Below are 16,238 nucleotides of genomic sequence, written 5' to 3' on the forward strand. Positions count from 1 at the left end.
GACGTAATAAGGGCCCTTCACATTTGTAGAAAACAATTGAAGCAAGAGGACTCCCAAACAGTGCAGGGTTTTGTAGCGCCTCCTGCTTGTGGCTTAATCCCAGACACTTAGTGCTCCCACCATTATCTACTGTAGTTCCTTGTTTCTTGAAGGGAAAATGGTTCCATGGTCGTTTTTATTATTAGGTTTTGCCTGCAGCTCGTATGCGCTGCCAGCGAAAGCTATTGTTCCCAAAATAAAAAAAAGCTTAAAAATGGGCCTAAAGCCAGGCCATTATTTATCAGTACTTATATCTGTTGGCGTCCTCTTCACTCTCATTTCCTTGCTTCTTACTGGTTACGCCTCATGCTTCCTGTGGCTGCTCATCTCCTCCTGCATTCTTCTCCTTGCATTTGTCCATGCCATGGAGCATGGACCCAGCACAGCTTTCTGTTTGCAACCAGTATTCTTAACACAGGCTTAGCTCTCCTGAAAGAATCCTTTTTTTGTATTTTTGGCAGAGCACTGTACAAGAGTGCATGTCACAATGTGGTCTCCACAGCCACTGCCCAGCCATTTTCTTTGGCTGTCCATTTCCCTTCCACCCAACCCACTGTTGATTATCACCCTGCCTCCTTACTATCCCTTTTTCACCCGCCGCTGTTCCTTTTTCACCCGCCGTCCCTTTTTCACCCCCCTGCTGTCCCTTTTCACCCCCCTGCTGTCCCTTTTCACCCCCCTGCTGTCCCTTTTCACCCTGATCTTATTGCTACTTATCCATCCCCTCCCTCTTGCTGTTTTCTTGCACATAGTGCACAGCAGCATGAGCTGCTGTGCAGAGTTTCAAAAGAAAACAAGCATTTGCAATGTAATGGGTCTTGCGTTTGCTCGAATTATAACTGGAATTTTCTTGCTACATAAATTGAAAATGAAAAGTAAAACAGTTGACATAAGTAAGCCAATTCAAAGCGCCATGGCTGCCATAAGTGTGAGTGCGAAGGAGAGAGACAAAAAGAAATTCGCTCGCAGTCCGATGTATCGGGAATGTGCAGTTATCCATGTAACAGGGTCCAATGGCCAAGGTGGTAACAAAACTGCCCCAAGGAGGCACAAACGTAAAGCATTTACCAATGATGATACAGGATGTTTGAAAGGCAAGTTCATAAACCAGTGATAGTGATGGTTGTGTGGTGGGCGCGGTTAGAAGCCCACAGATAGATTACAACACGTCAGAGCGCTTGTGTGTTCGACCTAAAAAGCACTATGAATAATTCCAGTGGCTCTACTAATACATTTTGCCACACATTAGCTAAACGGTCGAAGGTGCGTTTTACATGCGGGTGGCTGGGACAGAGGAGGGCAGGTCTTGTTGTCTGATATGGAAAAATTGCAGAACAGAAGTCTGCCTTTCATAGTACCTGCTTAGTAGTGGCATTTTTCCTTTTTCCCCTACATTCTTCTGAGGAGGGTACAGACTTCAGTTTTGTTCCAGTACGGAGAGCATAAGCAGTGCCTGCCAATTGTATTACTGAGACCAGCCTTCCACATTTGGAGGCTTGAAAACTGAGCTACGTTTACTGAAATTAAAAAAAAAAATTTAAAAAGAAAATCACTGTCTAAGCATATTTGACCTGTTTATCTGTACATTAGCATTAAGGGGCTTTTATTTTCTTAGTAATGAATGGTAACCAAGTGTTCCAAGCAAACAACCTCAGTTAAAGAAGCAAGCATTTGCAATGCCATAGGTCTCACATTTTCTTCAGTTAGAGCTATTGGCATTGTAAATTCAGAACTGGACTTTTCTTGCCACATAAATTGGTCACAATTTCATCTTTTCCTGCCATGTTTTGGTGGTCACCGGCGGCTAATGACATCAGAAATCACAAGCCTTTGAGGAGAGATGGGGACATGACTGCATTACCTCGCGTTGTGTAAATGTCTTAACAGAAATTGGAAAATAAGGCTGCAAAAAGTATTTTATTTTTATTTTAACAGAATGAAAAGTCTTGCAAGCATTCTTGCTTCACATTTCAATGAGCAGAGCAGCCTGAGAAGATTTATGGCCCCAATAAAGGAGATAAGCAATGCCCTATGTGCCATGTCGTGAGTGCTGGCAGGGAGGGGCCCAGGAGAGAGACTCGTGATGTGAGGCTAAGCAAGTTTCACATCTTTGCTTCTAGGTTTAGCTACATTCTACCAGAAAGGGCATATTGTGGCTTTTGTGAGCTGTGAGCTAAACGACCGGATGCTTTTTTTTGTAAAATAAGCTTATTTTATGAGCCAGAGATAAACGAGGGCAGCACTGGAAAAAAAAAAAACAAATGTCAACGACATGGGAGGAGATGGGAGGAACGAAATGCTACAACAGATTGCAGGCAGATACCAGCCTAAAACACCCACAGTGAAAGGGGAGCACCAAAGAAATAACAAAAACAGTCAGTCACAGCAACAGATAAAGAAACCAAAGTGGATTAATACTATAGTTGGTCACTGCTCTGAAACAGAAAAAGGAGGGATAAAAAGGCAGAACTGACCACTAGCGAGCAAAAATTTTTAATGGACACTGCAACCAGCAAATGAAATCGCTTTAAGCCTTAAGAAATATAATAAAAGTATACACAAGATCAAATGCTTTCGCTCAACCTAAAAAAAGAGCATTAAAGAGAGTTACTGGTCTGGTGTACAATGCCATGCAACATCTGTGTAACATGACACAAATGCAGCTGAAGCGCAGCCCAGGCCACTCAATTTCTCAAATGACATAACATTCACAGGAAATAATGGTTAAAATAACAAGTATTGCCAAATTCAATAGGTTTCGCCTTTGCAAAATCTGTTGGTTTTGCTAGTGTTTTTTTTTTTTTTTTTTTTTTTTTTTTTTTTAGACGTTTAGACACAGCGGAAGCTGCTGTGAAACATGGCTAAAATGTAAACAAACAAACAAAACAAAACAAAAATGTAAACAAAAAAAAGCAATATGACTACTGCGGTCAACTACTGCGTCATAGTGCTTGTTTTCCTAACCAATTGACAAAACCATTAGATTTTGCAGAGGTAAAACCTCTGGGCTTCGCCAATACTTGTTTTTATAGGCTGCGTTCAGTTCTTCTATTTTACATATACCACACTTAAAATGTGTTACTTTTTTCCTGTCATCCAGAGCATAATAACTGTCAAATGCCTTGAGTAGACTTTTTTTTATTGTTTGCTATTGGAGAAGAGATTCTTGCCTGATGTGTTTTACCATGATTGATCACATTTTTGCCTCCGAAGTGAAAAGTGAGTAAACTTTCAGTTTTATTTTCTTTTTCAGGATGGCACCGTGTTTGATGGCAGGCCAATAGAATCGTTGTCTCTGATAGATGCTGTGATGCCAGATGTTGTACAGTCTCGCCAGCAGGCGTTCCGAGAAAAATTAGCTCAGCAGCAAGCCAATGCAGCAGCCTCCACCGCCACCATAACGACAACTACTGCTGCAGGAGGAACCACTGTCACATCACAGCAACATACACCAAAGAATGGGGAGGCCACTGTGAACGGGGAAGAAAATGGGGCGCATGCGTTAAGTAAGTGAAAGAGCGACGCCATGTATGTGACAGTTTGCCAAAACTTTAATAAACATTGACAGTTCTTTCCAAATAACTGCTTTATGCATCATATGGTCTGACTTGGCATACTACCCTAATGGATATGCATGGTGTCTTAAATATTAATTGAAAACCGTACTGTTTCCCTATGAGCCACTGACAGGTGCTGTGATTACGGTCCCCACACTGAAGTGCTTTAGCAAGTGGGGGCATGATTGGTCAAAAGAGTGTAGGAATCGTTTGGTATATGTGAAGTTCCTGGGTCTCGTGCCAGAGTGGCCAGAGTGGTACTCTTATGTTGTCTTAAGTCAGTGCGCCAAGGCCTGTAAAGGAAGGAAGGTTGTGAGAGATGAATCACATGCAAATTATAGTAAAGTGTTGATTCTGCCTGATTATATCAGATTATGTCTGGCAATTGTCCGACTCTGCCTGCTCTGCAGATCTACAAATGAGGCGGAGTAGATGGTGCACACAGCATTCAGGCAACGTGATTGAGAGACCAATTAATGCAATATGAGATGAGATAGGCGTAAAGCCATACGAAGAATATAGCTATTTGCAGTGGATCATTTCATGCAGTTCCGGGTGTCTACAGGCTGCCACGTGTAGGATCTGTGTGACCCGCTTGGATCAACAGGATGACAACCTTATCACAGCTTTAAGGAGTGGTCTGTATGAACCAATTAAAGTTATTGATTTCCAGGGCCAATCCAAATAAGAGCCAGAAGGAGGACCTCAAGCTACAACACTAATCACATCCATGTTAATTTTTCTTTTATTGAGTACTCCTAGATTTTATACATTTCTTTGTTGACATTTTCCATTGATAAGCAGGTTATAGTATTGCAATCATCGTCATACATTATGTAATAGTAGGAATAAGTATACCATCATGTTACAAACTGTTTCAATCAAGAGAATTACGGTATATCACAGTGGTCAAGTTCGAATATAGTAGTAGGAGTAAAAACATTACTTTATTCAACAATAATAGTAACGAGGCAACCGTCCTGGTATAAACAGTATCCCCTCCCTCCCTTGTCCACCATCCCCCCTGCCCTACGGGTAGTTTCCATTTAAGGTATGGAGCACTACTTGCGAGATAATTTGGGCAATGTGCTTATTCCATGTAGCATAAAGGCATCCTGCATATGTATCTACATGGGCACAAGGTAACAGGCAAAGCCTCGCTCACAGGGTTCCACTCTGGCACATGACTCATTTGGTCAAGGGTAGATGGATCCTGACCAAAAGTTCCCAACAGCGCCTGAGTCATTCTACTTCAGGCCAACAGGGCCTCCTGTGCTTGCTAATCCCTTCTGGTCCTCCTCAGCCCCTGCCCACTCCAGCATATCTCTCTCCCAAGCCTCCTTGGTTGGGGGTCGAGAGCTCAACCACTGTATCGCTATGTACCTCTTCGCCACTGTGAGGCTTAGTATCGTTAAACATTTGCTAAGTTGTTTCGGGTCTTCAGGAAGGTGCTCCAACACACATTTATTAATCATACGAGGTATGATTAACCCAGTTGCACCCTGAAGCTGGGCCAGGAGTGTGATCCAATTGGAGACTATTGTTGGGCAGTGCCATATGAAATCCGCTTCTGTGATTCCACATCTAGGGCAGTGTGGCTTGCATGATGGATATATTATGCAAACTTCAGGGGAAAGATAGGTTATATTGTATCTGGTTAAACCTGGCACACACCGACACCCCGCACCCCTACTAGTATCTTAGTCCAATCCTTGGGGGAGATTGGTTTGTCAGTTAGGCGTTGCCACGTTTCCGCTATGCATAATGGCTTCGCTTGCCTATCTGTTCGCACTGCTCGGTATAGATGAGACACAAGTCTGCTCCCTTCCACCATTGACAATATAGCCACTAGTGGGTGTGTGATTTTGGGAGCCTTTGCCAAAACAGATGTCTGCTAAGCTTTTAACTGATTTGCAGAGGCAACCTGATTCCATTCATGAAGTGTAACCTCCGAGTTTGGCTGAGAGGTACTTGTTGTCACACACTAGTTTGAGGAAGAGTAAATGACTTATAGGAAATGACCCCAGATATCATTAGGTCTCCTAGAGAGGAATTGTCATTTGTGAATTGAAGGATCACTCAGTTCAGGACCTTAACCAGTAAGGTGGCAGTCTCATTGGCTCCACTTCCCTAAACATCGAGAAGAAATTTAATGGAGAACACCACCTTGATATCAAGGGTGTGGCTCTTTTTGCCCTCAACTTAGAATGTGTTAACACTGAGCATGTAGAGGTGAAATGTGGAACCACTCAAACAGCATCATTGGTGACTCGTGGAGGGACCTTGGGTGCAGGAGCAGAGCTTGTCAGTCCTAAGGGAGAAGAGAAGAGAAGAGTTGAAGGCCCCCCCTCACCCTTCCAGATTTGCTGAACTTTCAGGCAACTCATTCCATTTCTCCCAAAGCCTTCGCGAGCCTTCTGGAACAGAAAAAAACACATGGAAACTAAGAAAAGCATCAATTGATGTTTAATGAGGCAAAACAAAAAAAACGTAAAAATTTGAGTTTCCGGCCAAAAAATAATTAAAAAGGCAGTATTTGGGGTTCTTCTCAATTAACTGGAAGAATTGATGCCACTCACTTTCCCAATATTACATGGTAGAAAGGGTCAGTCCCTCTGGATCTCCTAATAGTGCAATTCATGCACGAGTGTGCACCATGCCCTTTCAGAGGTGGCAACTTTGCCTACCCTTTCTCTTCAATGTGGATTACAACATTAGCGCCTTCAAGAAAATGCAGTGTTAATCTGATCTGGCTATTTCAATATAACTCAAATTCCCAAATGAAAAAAGACAAGAAAAATGGTGTCTCCTATAGACATTTTCTCCTGCCTCACATGTACCTTCTCAAATGAAGAACTCTACAAAAGTGTTCCCAGAATCCCACAGGTGTGTGGACACGTGCCGGTCAATCCCACAGGTGTTTTGGCACGTTCTAAATCATCCTGCACATGTGTGGAGACATTGCATTAATCATGTATAGCACACAGAATCCCTTTAACAGAGAATCCGGTGTGCTCATATTGGTATTGTCTTTGGCATCATTGCAGCAGAACTTCTCAGAGCAAAGGAAAGGGATGTCATGTGGTGGGGGCTTCTACCTTCACCTGTCTAGAAGATGAGGTTCTAGAAACTTCTAACTTGGGACTCCTTCTCATGCAGTTTAGTACCACAGAATTGCTTCCTTTGATTTTACTTGGGGGCATCTCCTGCGCCTGTACTTCCATGCTTTTAATGCCTATGCTCTAATCCCTTGTTCTGTAGTTTGAGAAGGAGCGGCGACAGGCAGAGAAAGGACATGCACATCAGTTAGAGATTAAGGGCCAGATGTATCATGCATTTTTGTGATTGCAAATGGCCCATTAGGCCGTTTGCAAGCGCAAAAATGCATTTTGGTATGTATGAATTCCAATTTGCGATTCAGTAACTTGTTACCGAATTGCAAATTGGAATTGCTACTGCATACTGATTCAGTATTAGAATGGGGTGCGTCAAGGGTGTCCCTTCCTAATACCGAATCGCAGCAGTATCTACAAATGTTTTGAAACCCAAATGCGGTCGCAAAACATTTGCATTTTACCACCTACTTCAAGTAGGTGGTAACCCATTCGGAAACAGGAAGGGGTCCCCAAGGGACCCCATCCCCTTTGTGAAGGCATGCTAATACATTTTTTAAGAGCAGGCAGTGGTCCCACGGACCACTGCCTGCTCTTAAAAAAAATTAAAGAAAACTTTTCATTTTACTTTTTTAAACCCATCTTGTTTTCCTTTAAGGAAAACGGGCTGCATTTAAAAAATAAAAATAAATAAATAAATAAATATATATATATATATATATATATATATATATATATATATATATATATATATATATATATATATATATATTGCTTTATTTAAAATGGTGGTGTGCTGAGCCCAGGAGGCCACCATCCATGTAATTATCGACATTTACAATGTGTCACAAATTGCGACCTACTTCATTAATATTAATGAGGTAGGTCGATTTGCGAGCCATTGGGAATCGCTAAATGAAACTCCTGGAGTTTCATACATTCAAATAGCGATTACGTAATTGTGATTCACAGATAATCACAATTAGGTAATTGCTATTTGAAAAAATGGTACATCTGGTCCTAAGTTCCTTCCAGCTATGGCGACCTCTGATGTTGTTTTCTAGTTCTCAATCAAGGGTTTCACAGGTTCCAGAGAGAAACTGATCTGCCTGAATGCCTTCGGGCAAGGGGCATGGGATGTTGGCATAGGACCCTCTTAATGGTCTTCTGAATACTGAGACTTCAATCAAGAAACGGTAGGTAGTGCACGGACCTTGAGTGAGCAGTCTACGATATCCTAGACAACACATTTACCAAATAATGGTGGCAGTGTGAGTAAGAAAACAGGCTGAGAGCGAACACAAAGAAAAAGATGGTAAAAAGGCACTTACCCCGGAGTAGTTGACATCTGAACTAAGCAAACCTCAAGAGGCATAGAGTGAAACCAAAGCGCCCACAGCAGCATGGCACCCATAGATGCATTTCTCAGTAGTTAACTTGTGGTGGTGACGAATTTTAAACTCGCAAGCACATTGGCTTGATAAAGGTGGATATCTTTGAAAGGGTTTCTGCTCTTTATTGAGAAAAAATATCTTCCATTAAATGTCACTGAGAGGACATTAGAGACAACATGCTGAGTAACATACAGTGGAAGATAAGGTAATACATATTTCATAATAATTTGTAACAGACATCTGTCAGGAAATAAGCTGCGCTCAATAGATACATCGCTGTTTAGTTTCTCAGTTGTATGTTTTGATACATTTGAACCAAAGTGTAACAGCATGCTCACCATGTTTGAATAAGGAAACCCGTGGTATTTACTCTGTTGGTATTAGAGGGTTTTGTTTAATTCAGAAATTATATATAGATATATATAGAATACTGCCATACAAACCATGAAGAATAATACAGTCAAAGTTTTTTTTTTTAACTTAAGTGTTCCGAAGACAGTATGTTTGACGTTATATTGAAGATATGAAATACACATTTTGTATTAACTGGAATAGGATTTGCTGGATTTAACGCAATAAAATGTCTCTGGAAATATGACTTTGGCCTTAATGTGGCTATAACAATCTTTCATGTTCTTATTTTTACATAATTGATGTGAAACTCTCTGGGTAGCTTGCATTCATTAACTTGCGCCATCTCGGGTTTAGACCCCACTATAGCACTGAGACTGCTGTCTTGGAGGCTAGCGAATACATCAAAGGTACACTGGATTGAGGGGGAAAGGCTGTGCTGATAATGTTAGACTTATCAGCAGCCTTTGGCACGGTTCCCCATTCCATCATCCATGAGCAACTGCAGTCGGTTGGAATAGTGGGTTAGGTCTGGAACGAACGTTCCCAATTTTTAGAGGGACGTAGCCAGCAGATCTGAATCCCACCATATTTATCTGAGCATCGTGAGTTGTCAGTGGTAGTCTCCGAAAGTTCCACACTGAGCCCCACATTATTTAATATATATCTTACTCCCGTGCTCAGTTAGCGGAATCCCTAGGCGTCAAGGTCATATCATATGCTAATGACACCAATCTACTGTTCTCATGCGGCAAGGGCGAAGAGCTCCCTGGGAACCCGAATAAAATCTGTCTAATGGCAGTTTTACATTAGACAGCAATGCATCAGCTTAAGTGCAATGCTGAGGACAGAGATTGCCTTATTTGGCGACATCCCACCAAACAGCTGGTAGGCCTTCTGGCCTGAAAATGCCTCTCCTCCTGGCCCTCAGGATGACATTGTGAAGAACTTAGGGGTGAAATTTGATGACCATCTGTCATTCAAGCCACAAATAAAATCTGAGGTGGGCACGTTTCGAGGTTCTGAGCTCACTATACGTTTTTACATTTACTGTCTCTCTTGGCAAAAAATACAGTTTTCCAGGCCCTCATTACATCAAGTTTAGATTACAGCAATGTGCTTTACTTGGGCCTGCCGGAATACCTTGTGGAGAGATTGCAGGTAGTACAGAACCTGGCAGCTGTCCTCCTTTTGAGATTGCCTGTAAGAATGCATATATCCCCACATCTGTGTGATCTGCACTGGCTTCCCATTAGGAAAAGAATTGTGTCCAAGGCAAGGAGTTGGTGCTGACACAATGGGGCTTATACCAATCCGGGGCCATATATCATAGAGCCAGGTTCCACTTCAGTTCTCCTACCCAAAGTCTGAGAACTGCCAATAAACTATTGGCAGTGATCCCTAGAGTGCAGAAGACTGGAACAGGAGGGATTTATGTGGCTTTTCTAGGAGTTAGTGTCTGGAACAAGCTCACTGTATAATAGTGAGTCGTCTCCAATCAGCCAGCCTTTAAAAACAGCTGAAAACTTGGCTTTTTAACCAAGTTTGAATGATGGCTGTTTGATCTCCTGAGCATTGGCTACTTGCGCTGGGACACTCTACTGAGTAGCTGTGCACATTATATGTTCTAATTTCATTCAATTTCAAAATTGAGTAAAACTTTTTAAAACCGCCAATGGGCAAAGAAAGAATTTGCCTAACCCTAATGAGCCCTTTGCTCTCAAAAATAGGTGTTCTAGTATAATAGTGACCAAGAGCTTTTTCCATTTCTTGTACCTTCATGTGTGCTGCTAAGTACGAAATGAAGGGCCTGATTCAGAGTTTCACGAATGGGTTACTTTGTCATGTTGGATATCCCTTCTCCCCCCTAATTACTCGTGAATGAGCCATGGGCAGAAACAAAAAGACTTATTAGCTAAATTGCATTACTTCAGAGAAACGAAACAGACCTTGTTTGGAATCATGTTCACATAGAGCAATAAGTCTATTTCTCTGACAAAAATAAAGCAGGTGCTTTTCTTGTGTGTTACACACAAGCTTTATTCGGCCAGCAGGCCATCAAAGCAATACAATACAAAGTAAAATAATCATCATAAAAGAGCAATACAAATCCACCATTAACCAAATTTATAAGAAAAATATAAAATCCGTTCTGCCCAAGCTAAAACCAGTTAAAAAAAATTATAGGTAAAAGTTACGTATACACCATGCCTTTACTAAAAACTTGCTTACAGCATAAATTAACACACTTGAATTGTGACTTTTCAGAATCCTCAAAGCTAAAACACATTTTCTTAACTTCAATTCCCGACATATGCTACGGATCCATTTAGACCTTGGAGTTAAATAAGCAGGACAGAAAAACATAAAATGCTCCACTGTTTCCGGGGAATTACCACACACAGGACAAGTATCAGATGTTAAATTGGATCCCCATCTGCTTGTCACGGCCATTAATGGTAGTGTTCCAAATCGGAATCTGGCATACAGTCCTTTGCCTAATAAGTCAGGTATTATATCTAGATATAATTCAAATTCTGGGTACCATTTAAAATCAATGAAAAGATTGGTTAAACAACCACTAGATTTCCGGGAAATATAATTACTCCGTACATAAGACCAGTAGGCCTCCTTCAATACTTTAACATGGGATTTCTCAAGTTGATAAGGGTTCTCCCATAAATCTCTCAGTCCCAATGTACGAAACCAGCTGGATACATGTTTGATCCATAGGATAGAGGTAGAATTAGTACATTTTAGCAATTCTAGAAGTGAGGACTTGTATACGACCAATTCTGGGACTAACCATAGCCTCACCCAATACAACAAGGGTCGTAGAATAATTAAGTCAGCCATTCGTTTTAGCCCTAAGTCTAAAAATAAAGGAATTAATGGGGTGCTGATGGGGCATGCACATAAAGCCCGAGCAAAGCTATTCTCAATTTTAGTTATTTTGCTACTATCTGACATGCCCCAAATCTCTGCACCGTAGGTAGCAGCACCCTGCGCCTTAGCCACATAGATCTTAAATGCTGGGGATACAGCTTTGGCAATTGTGCTCCTATAAAGGCGCAATATGGATGCTGCCCGATGTTGCAAAAGCCCGGCGCTCTTGCTGACCTGGTCCTCCCAATGAAGTAAATCTGTGAGCCTCACACCCAGGTAATCAATGGAGCTAACCTGGCCCAAAATATCACCATCTAGCCTTATAGTGCATTTCTTCCGAGGTACGGAGGGGAGCACCATCAGTTTAGTTTTCTTCAGATTCAGCTCTAGGCCAGTATTCCCACAAAATAAATTGAATTTATCCACCAGAATTTGTAAACCCATAGGGGTTTTTGAAATAAGTAGGGAGTCATCCGCAAAAAGGAGAATAGGAATTTTCTGATTGACTAAAGTGGGAGCATCATTCTGACATGCCCTTAATTCTTGCACCACCTCATTAATAAATAGGGAGAACAAGAGTGGTGCTAACACACATCCCTGTCGGACACCTCTTTTAATAGGGAATTTATTAGTCAATTCACCTTGTTTGCCCCACCTCACTTGCGCATATGTATCTTCATGCATGCGTTTCAATAAGAGAATTGTATGAGCTGGTATCCCTATTTTATATAGCACTTTCCAAAGTTTTCCCCTTGGGACCAAGTCAAAGGCAGAACGCAAGTCAACAAAGGCAACGTATAAGGGTTGCTTTGCCAGAACTACATATTTCCAATGTAACACAGCCAACCTAAAGGTCTGATCTACCGTCCTTATTTTAGGCCAGAACCCTGCCTGTAATGGTGAAAGAATCTGCTGCTCCGTAACCCAGCTCGATAGTCTATATAGAAGCTGTTTTGCGAAGATTTTTGGCAGATTATCAATTAAACTAACCGGTCTATAGTTGGTTGGGAGATTTGGGTTACCCTTTTTCTAAATGGGGATAATTTCGGCACCCCTCCACGTCTCGGGAATCTGTCCTCCTTTTATGATTTTATTTGACAATAAGTTAATATACCAGGTCCATATAAGTGGCTCAGATTTATATAGATCGCCTGGAATTTTATCTGGTCCTGGGGCTTTGCCACTTTTCAAAGAGTTAATAGCATCAGCAGTTTCTTCTAAGGAGAAACAAATATAACTCTCAGAGTCATTTGGTAAAGTGAGTGGGTCTAAACCCACATTTTCACAGTCAAAGGCCACAGAGGAGGTAGTTTCCTCATAAAGAAGAGAGAAATGCTCCACCCAACATTCAGGTTGAATATGATTCTTTAGATTAGATCTATCCCCTCTCTCATGTTTAGTCAACAATTCCCAGAAAAGCTTGTTACTATTTGTTTTTGAGGCATCCAACAATTCCTGCCAAATAGAGTCTTCCCAAGATTTCTTTGAGTGTAAGATTGTCTTTTTGTACATACATCTTGCCTGTTTGATCACCCCCGGAGTCCCAACCTTTAAGGTCTTTTTTAGACCAGACTTGGCCCTCATGCATGTATCGTTAAACCATCTGCTGTTGTTCAAAGACCTGCCTCGCGGGCTTACCTTGGTCTTTTTGTAAAAAATACTTTGGAGTTTAACCATCATGTCGGCATGAATACCAAGAAGTGGAATAGCCTCAGGGTCAAAATCTTCATAGGCTGACAAGTTATCAGAAAACATTAAGTAAATCTCGCGTAACAAGTAAGGATTCAACATCACTTTTGGCCAGCCTACCTTTGAATAAGCATTGTTAAAAATAGGGGAAGGGACCATTGTGAATTGCATGTTCGAGGTTCTACCAAAGATATTCCCAGAGAGGGTGAGTAACAGGGGATATTGATCGCTCTCGCACCTGGAATCCACCCTCATATCCCGCAATAGAGGCCAAAGTCGCACATCCACTAAAATATAATCGATAACACTAGTCCAAGAACCTCGTTGGAATGTAGGAGCAAGGTTTAAGTCAGAAGGAGTGCGCCCATTACAAGCCCTGAGGCCAAATTTTAAACATAGTGAGGCTAGCTGAGCTGCAACACGAGAACGTGGGCAGAGGCTATCACCATTCAGTTGTGCAATCCCCCATAATTCGTCCTCCTCCCTGGTTAGATCACTAAAAAACTCAAAGGGTTCGAAAGTGCAATTTACATCCCCAGCAATAATTAAATAACAATTAGTTTGTATAGTGTCTAAAAAATCTGTAAGTAAAGTTAAAATATGTGATTCTGATCCACTTGAAACAGATCGTGCATATACATTAATAAGAATTATGTTAAAATTCTGCTGGAAAGAAATTTGTAAACCCATCAGATCAGGACAATCAAATTTTAAAACCTTATACTCACATTGCAGTTTTAAATTTAAAAGAATTAAAAGTCCCCCTTTTGCTCGACCTGTTGCTTTCTCAGAGGGTAGTGCAGTGACATTAAAGGAAAGGAACCCATCTATACTAGTTTGATCCTCGACCCATGTTTCTTGGAAAAGACACACATCTTGGGACTTTATGTAAGTAACCCAATCAATATCGTCCAATTTCCTAGCGAGGCCAGCAAGATTCCATGTCATTATGGATAAACCAATAGTGTCTGTTTTAGTATCAAAGGTTGTGGGGAAAACATCCTTGTAGTTCCACTCATCAGGGGTCTTGTCAAATCTAATTATTTGAGCTTCCTCTAAAGTGTCCCTATTAAGGACTTCCTGGGCAGATGACAGTCATACAGAGTCATGTTGCATAAATTCACCTTCCTCCCGGGAGTCTCTCCTATTAGCATGGGCATTATGACCAGACACAGGGACCTGTTTTAAATCAACTAGTTTGGGGACTAACATAATGCTTTTCTTTGAATCACTTGACCAGATGACTCTCAAGAAGGCGAAACATCTACGGGAAGCAAAAGGAGAGCTAACGGTGACCAACAAGCATTTAATGTGTATCTGCAACACTGTCTCAAAGGGTATAACTCATGACCAAAAGTAAGAAAACACAAAGAAATTAAACTTAGCACAGGTAAGTATGCATATTCAAATGAATGTTTATATAGTTATGTAGCCAACCTTAAGGACGAATAGACCGCTACCACAATTCTCATGGCCAAATTGTGAAATTGACACAAGTTGCTTGTGACAGTCGTGTTGGTAAACGGCGCAAGGGAAACACAAAAATTACATATAGGAAACAATATTTACATACATATATAAAAATATACAAAAAGGCAGCTGATGGGCTAACGTCGTGAGATTCAATTCAAATATATGTGTAAGAGAATGACTTGGTAATTGACACATTTTCCGACAATAAAAAGCCCCAATTTGCTGTATCAACAGTCGACGTTTCAATTCTTATCTACTTAAGGATGATCATCAGGACGGAAAAGGTCAAGATGTAGAGCTGATATATAGCCAAAAAATGCTCCACTTAAGGATGTAATAAATCTAGACAAAAGACTTCGCCATTGGAAATGACAGCGTAAAGGAAGAAGGTCCTACTAAAAGTGCATCATGGACTGTCAACCATCATGGCAATAGTCCAAAACCATCATGGACAAGGATCCAACAATACAGCTTGAATGAATCAGAAATGTCCCAAGCGATCAAGGGCAGGGGTCCACCAATGAGGCTCAAATGAATCCAAATGTCCAATAACACTCAATAAGTCGGTCTCTAAAGAAATGTCCTCATAACCGCGACATAGTAATCGGCTCCTCAGTACCTTACAGATTCGAACCACCCGAGATGCACTCAAAAATGTACCAGAAAAAAATATCTTATATGATGCAAAGTTATAAAATCCAGTTATTGTAAACTATGCAGATTCACAGTCCCGGTCAAGAACAAACTACATAGTGGTGAGTAACTTGCTCCTGTGGTCCAGGCTTCTAAGATAAGACAAATAACAATCTCTGACCATGCAGCAACAAGGATATACCTCAACAAAGGCACCTAGAAGAAAGGGGGAATGCAAATTGCAGTTACATCCCTCCCTCTTGTGGGAGCCAGAACTGCAGCAAGAAATAAGAACAAATGTGGATGAATATTTCTCCCTTAATAAGAGGACTGTGGTTTCTGAGGCAGGTGTTTGGGACGTGTTTAAGGGGGTACTCTTAATGGCCAACTTGTGGTGCTTTAGGAACTTGGATACAAAAAAGCTGGAGACAGAGTTGAAAGACCCAACTCAAGCATACAAAGAGATCCCCTCCTTAATACTCCTGTGGAAAATAACTGCAATGAGGGGATGATTTACAGCTATAATCGTCAACAAGGCAGACATGATATTACATTTAAAGAAAAATATATATAAACATGTTAATAAAGCTTGAACCCATTAGCTCGTTAATTACAAAAAATCAAAGAAAAATCTCATATGTCAGGAAAATTAATGTCAGAAACTGGAGCATGACACAAAAAGGAATATATGAATTTGGAAGGATTCAGAAAATGTTATGGATCACTGTACACAGCAGAGACCTACACTATACAAAACCCAGAGTACATAGGTAAGGCTAATGCGACTGAAAAACCGTAGACCCACATGTATAAAATTAGAAGCCACTGTAACTGAGAATGAGGTACAGTGGGCGATCATCTCACTCAAAAGGAGAAGGCACGGTGCCAGACAGCTACACTGGCTGCTTCTATAAACCTTCGCTTTAAAGCTCATACCAAAACCCGTCTTTTCAGTTTATCCCTCATTTTGCCTCAGTCAATTTGTAAAGCGGATATTACTGTGATTTTGAAGCTAGACGAAAGTTCTGCAGAAATGTACCTCCTAGCCCAGAAATGCCCAGATAGTCATTTAAAATATTGACATAAAATTGTACACCAAAATA

General features: G+C 41.1%; 1 protein-coding gene across 5 annotated transcripts in view; it reads left to right on the forward strand.

The window, feature by feature from the left end:
• Positions 1–16,238, forward strand: part of LOC138250278 (F-box-like/WD repeat-containing protein TBL1X) — a 690,394-nt gene that overhangs the window by 535,478 nt on the left and 138,678 nt on the right. For all 5 annotated transcript variants that reach the window (XM_069204996.1, XM_069204999.1, XM_069204997.1 and 2 more), the window contains one exon: positions 3,293–3,545. In XM_069204996.1, the coding sequence (XP_069061097.1) occupies positions 3,293–3,545 (253 nt within the window). The remainder of the gene's footprint in view (positions 1–3,292; positions 3,546–16,238) is intronic.

This window comes from Pleurodeles waltl, chromosome 8, assembly GCF_031143425.1.
Source record: "Pleurodeles waltl isolate 20211129_DDA chromosome 8, aPleWal1.hap1.20221129, whole genome shotgun sequence".
NCBI classification, from domain to species: domain Eukaryota; kingdom Metazoa; phylum Chordata; class Amphibia; order Caudata; family Salamandridae; genus Pleurodeles; species Pleurodeles waltl.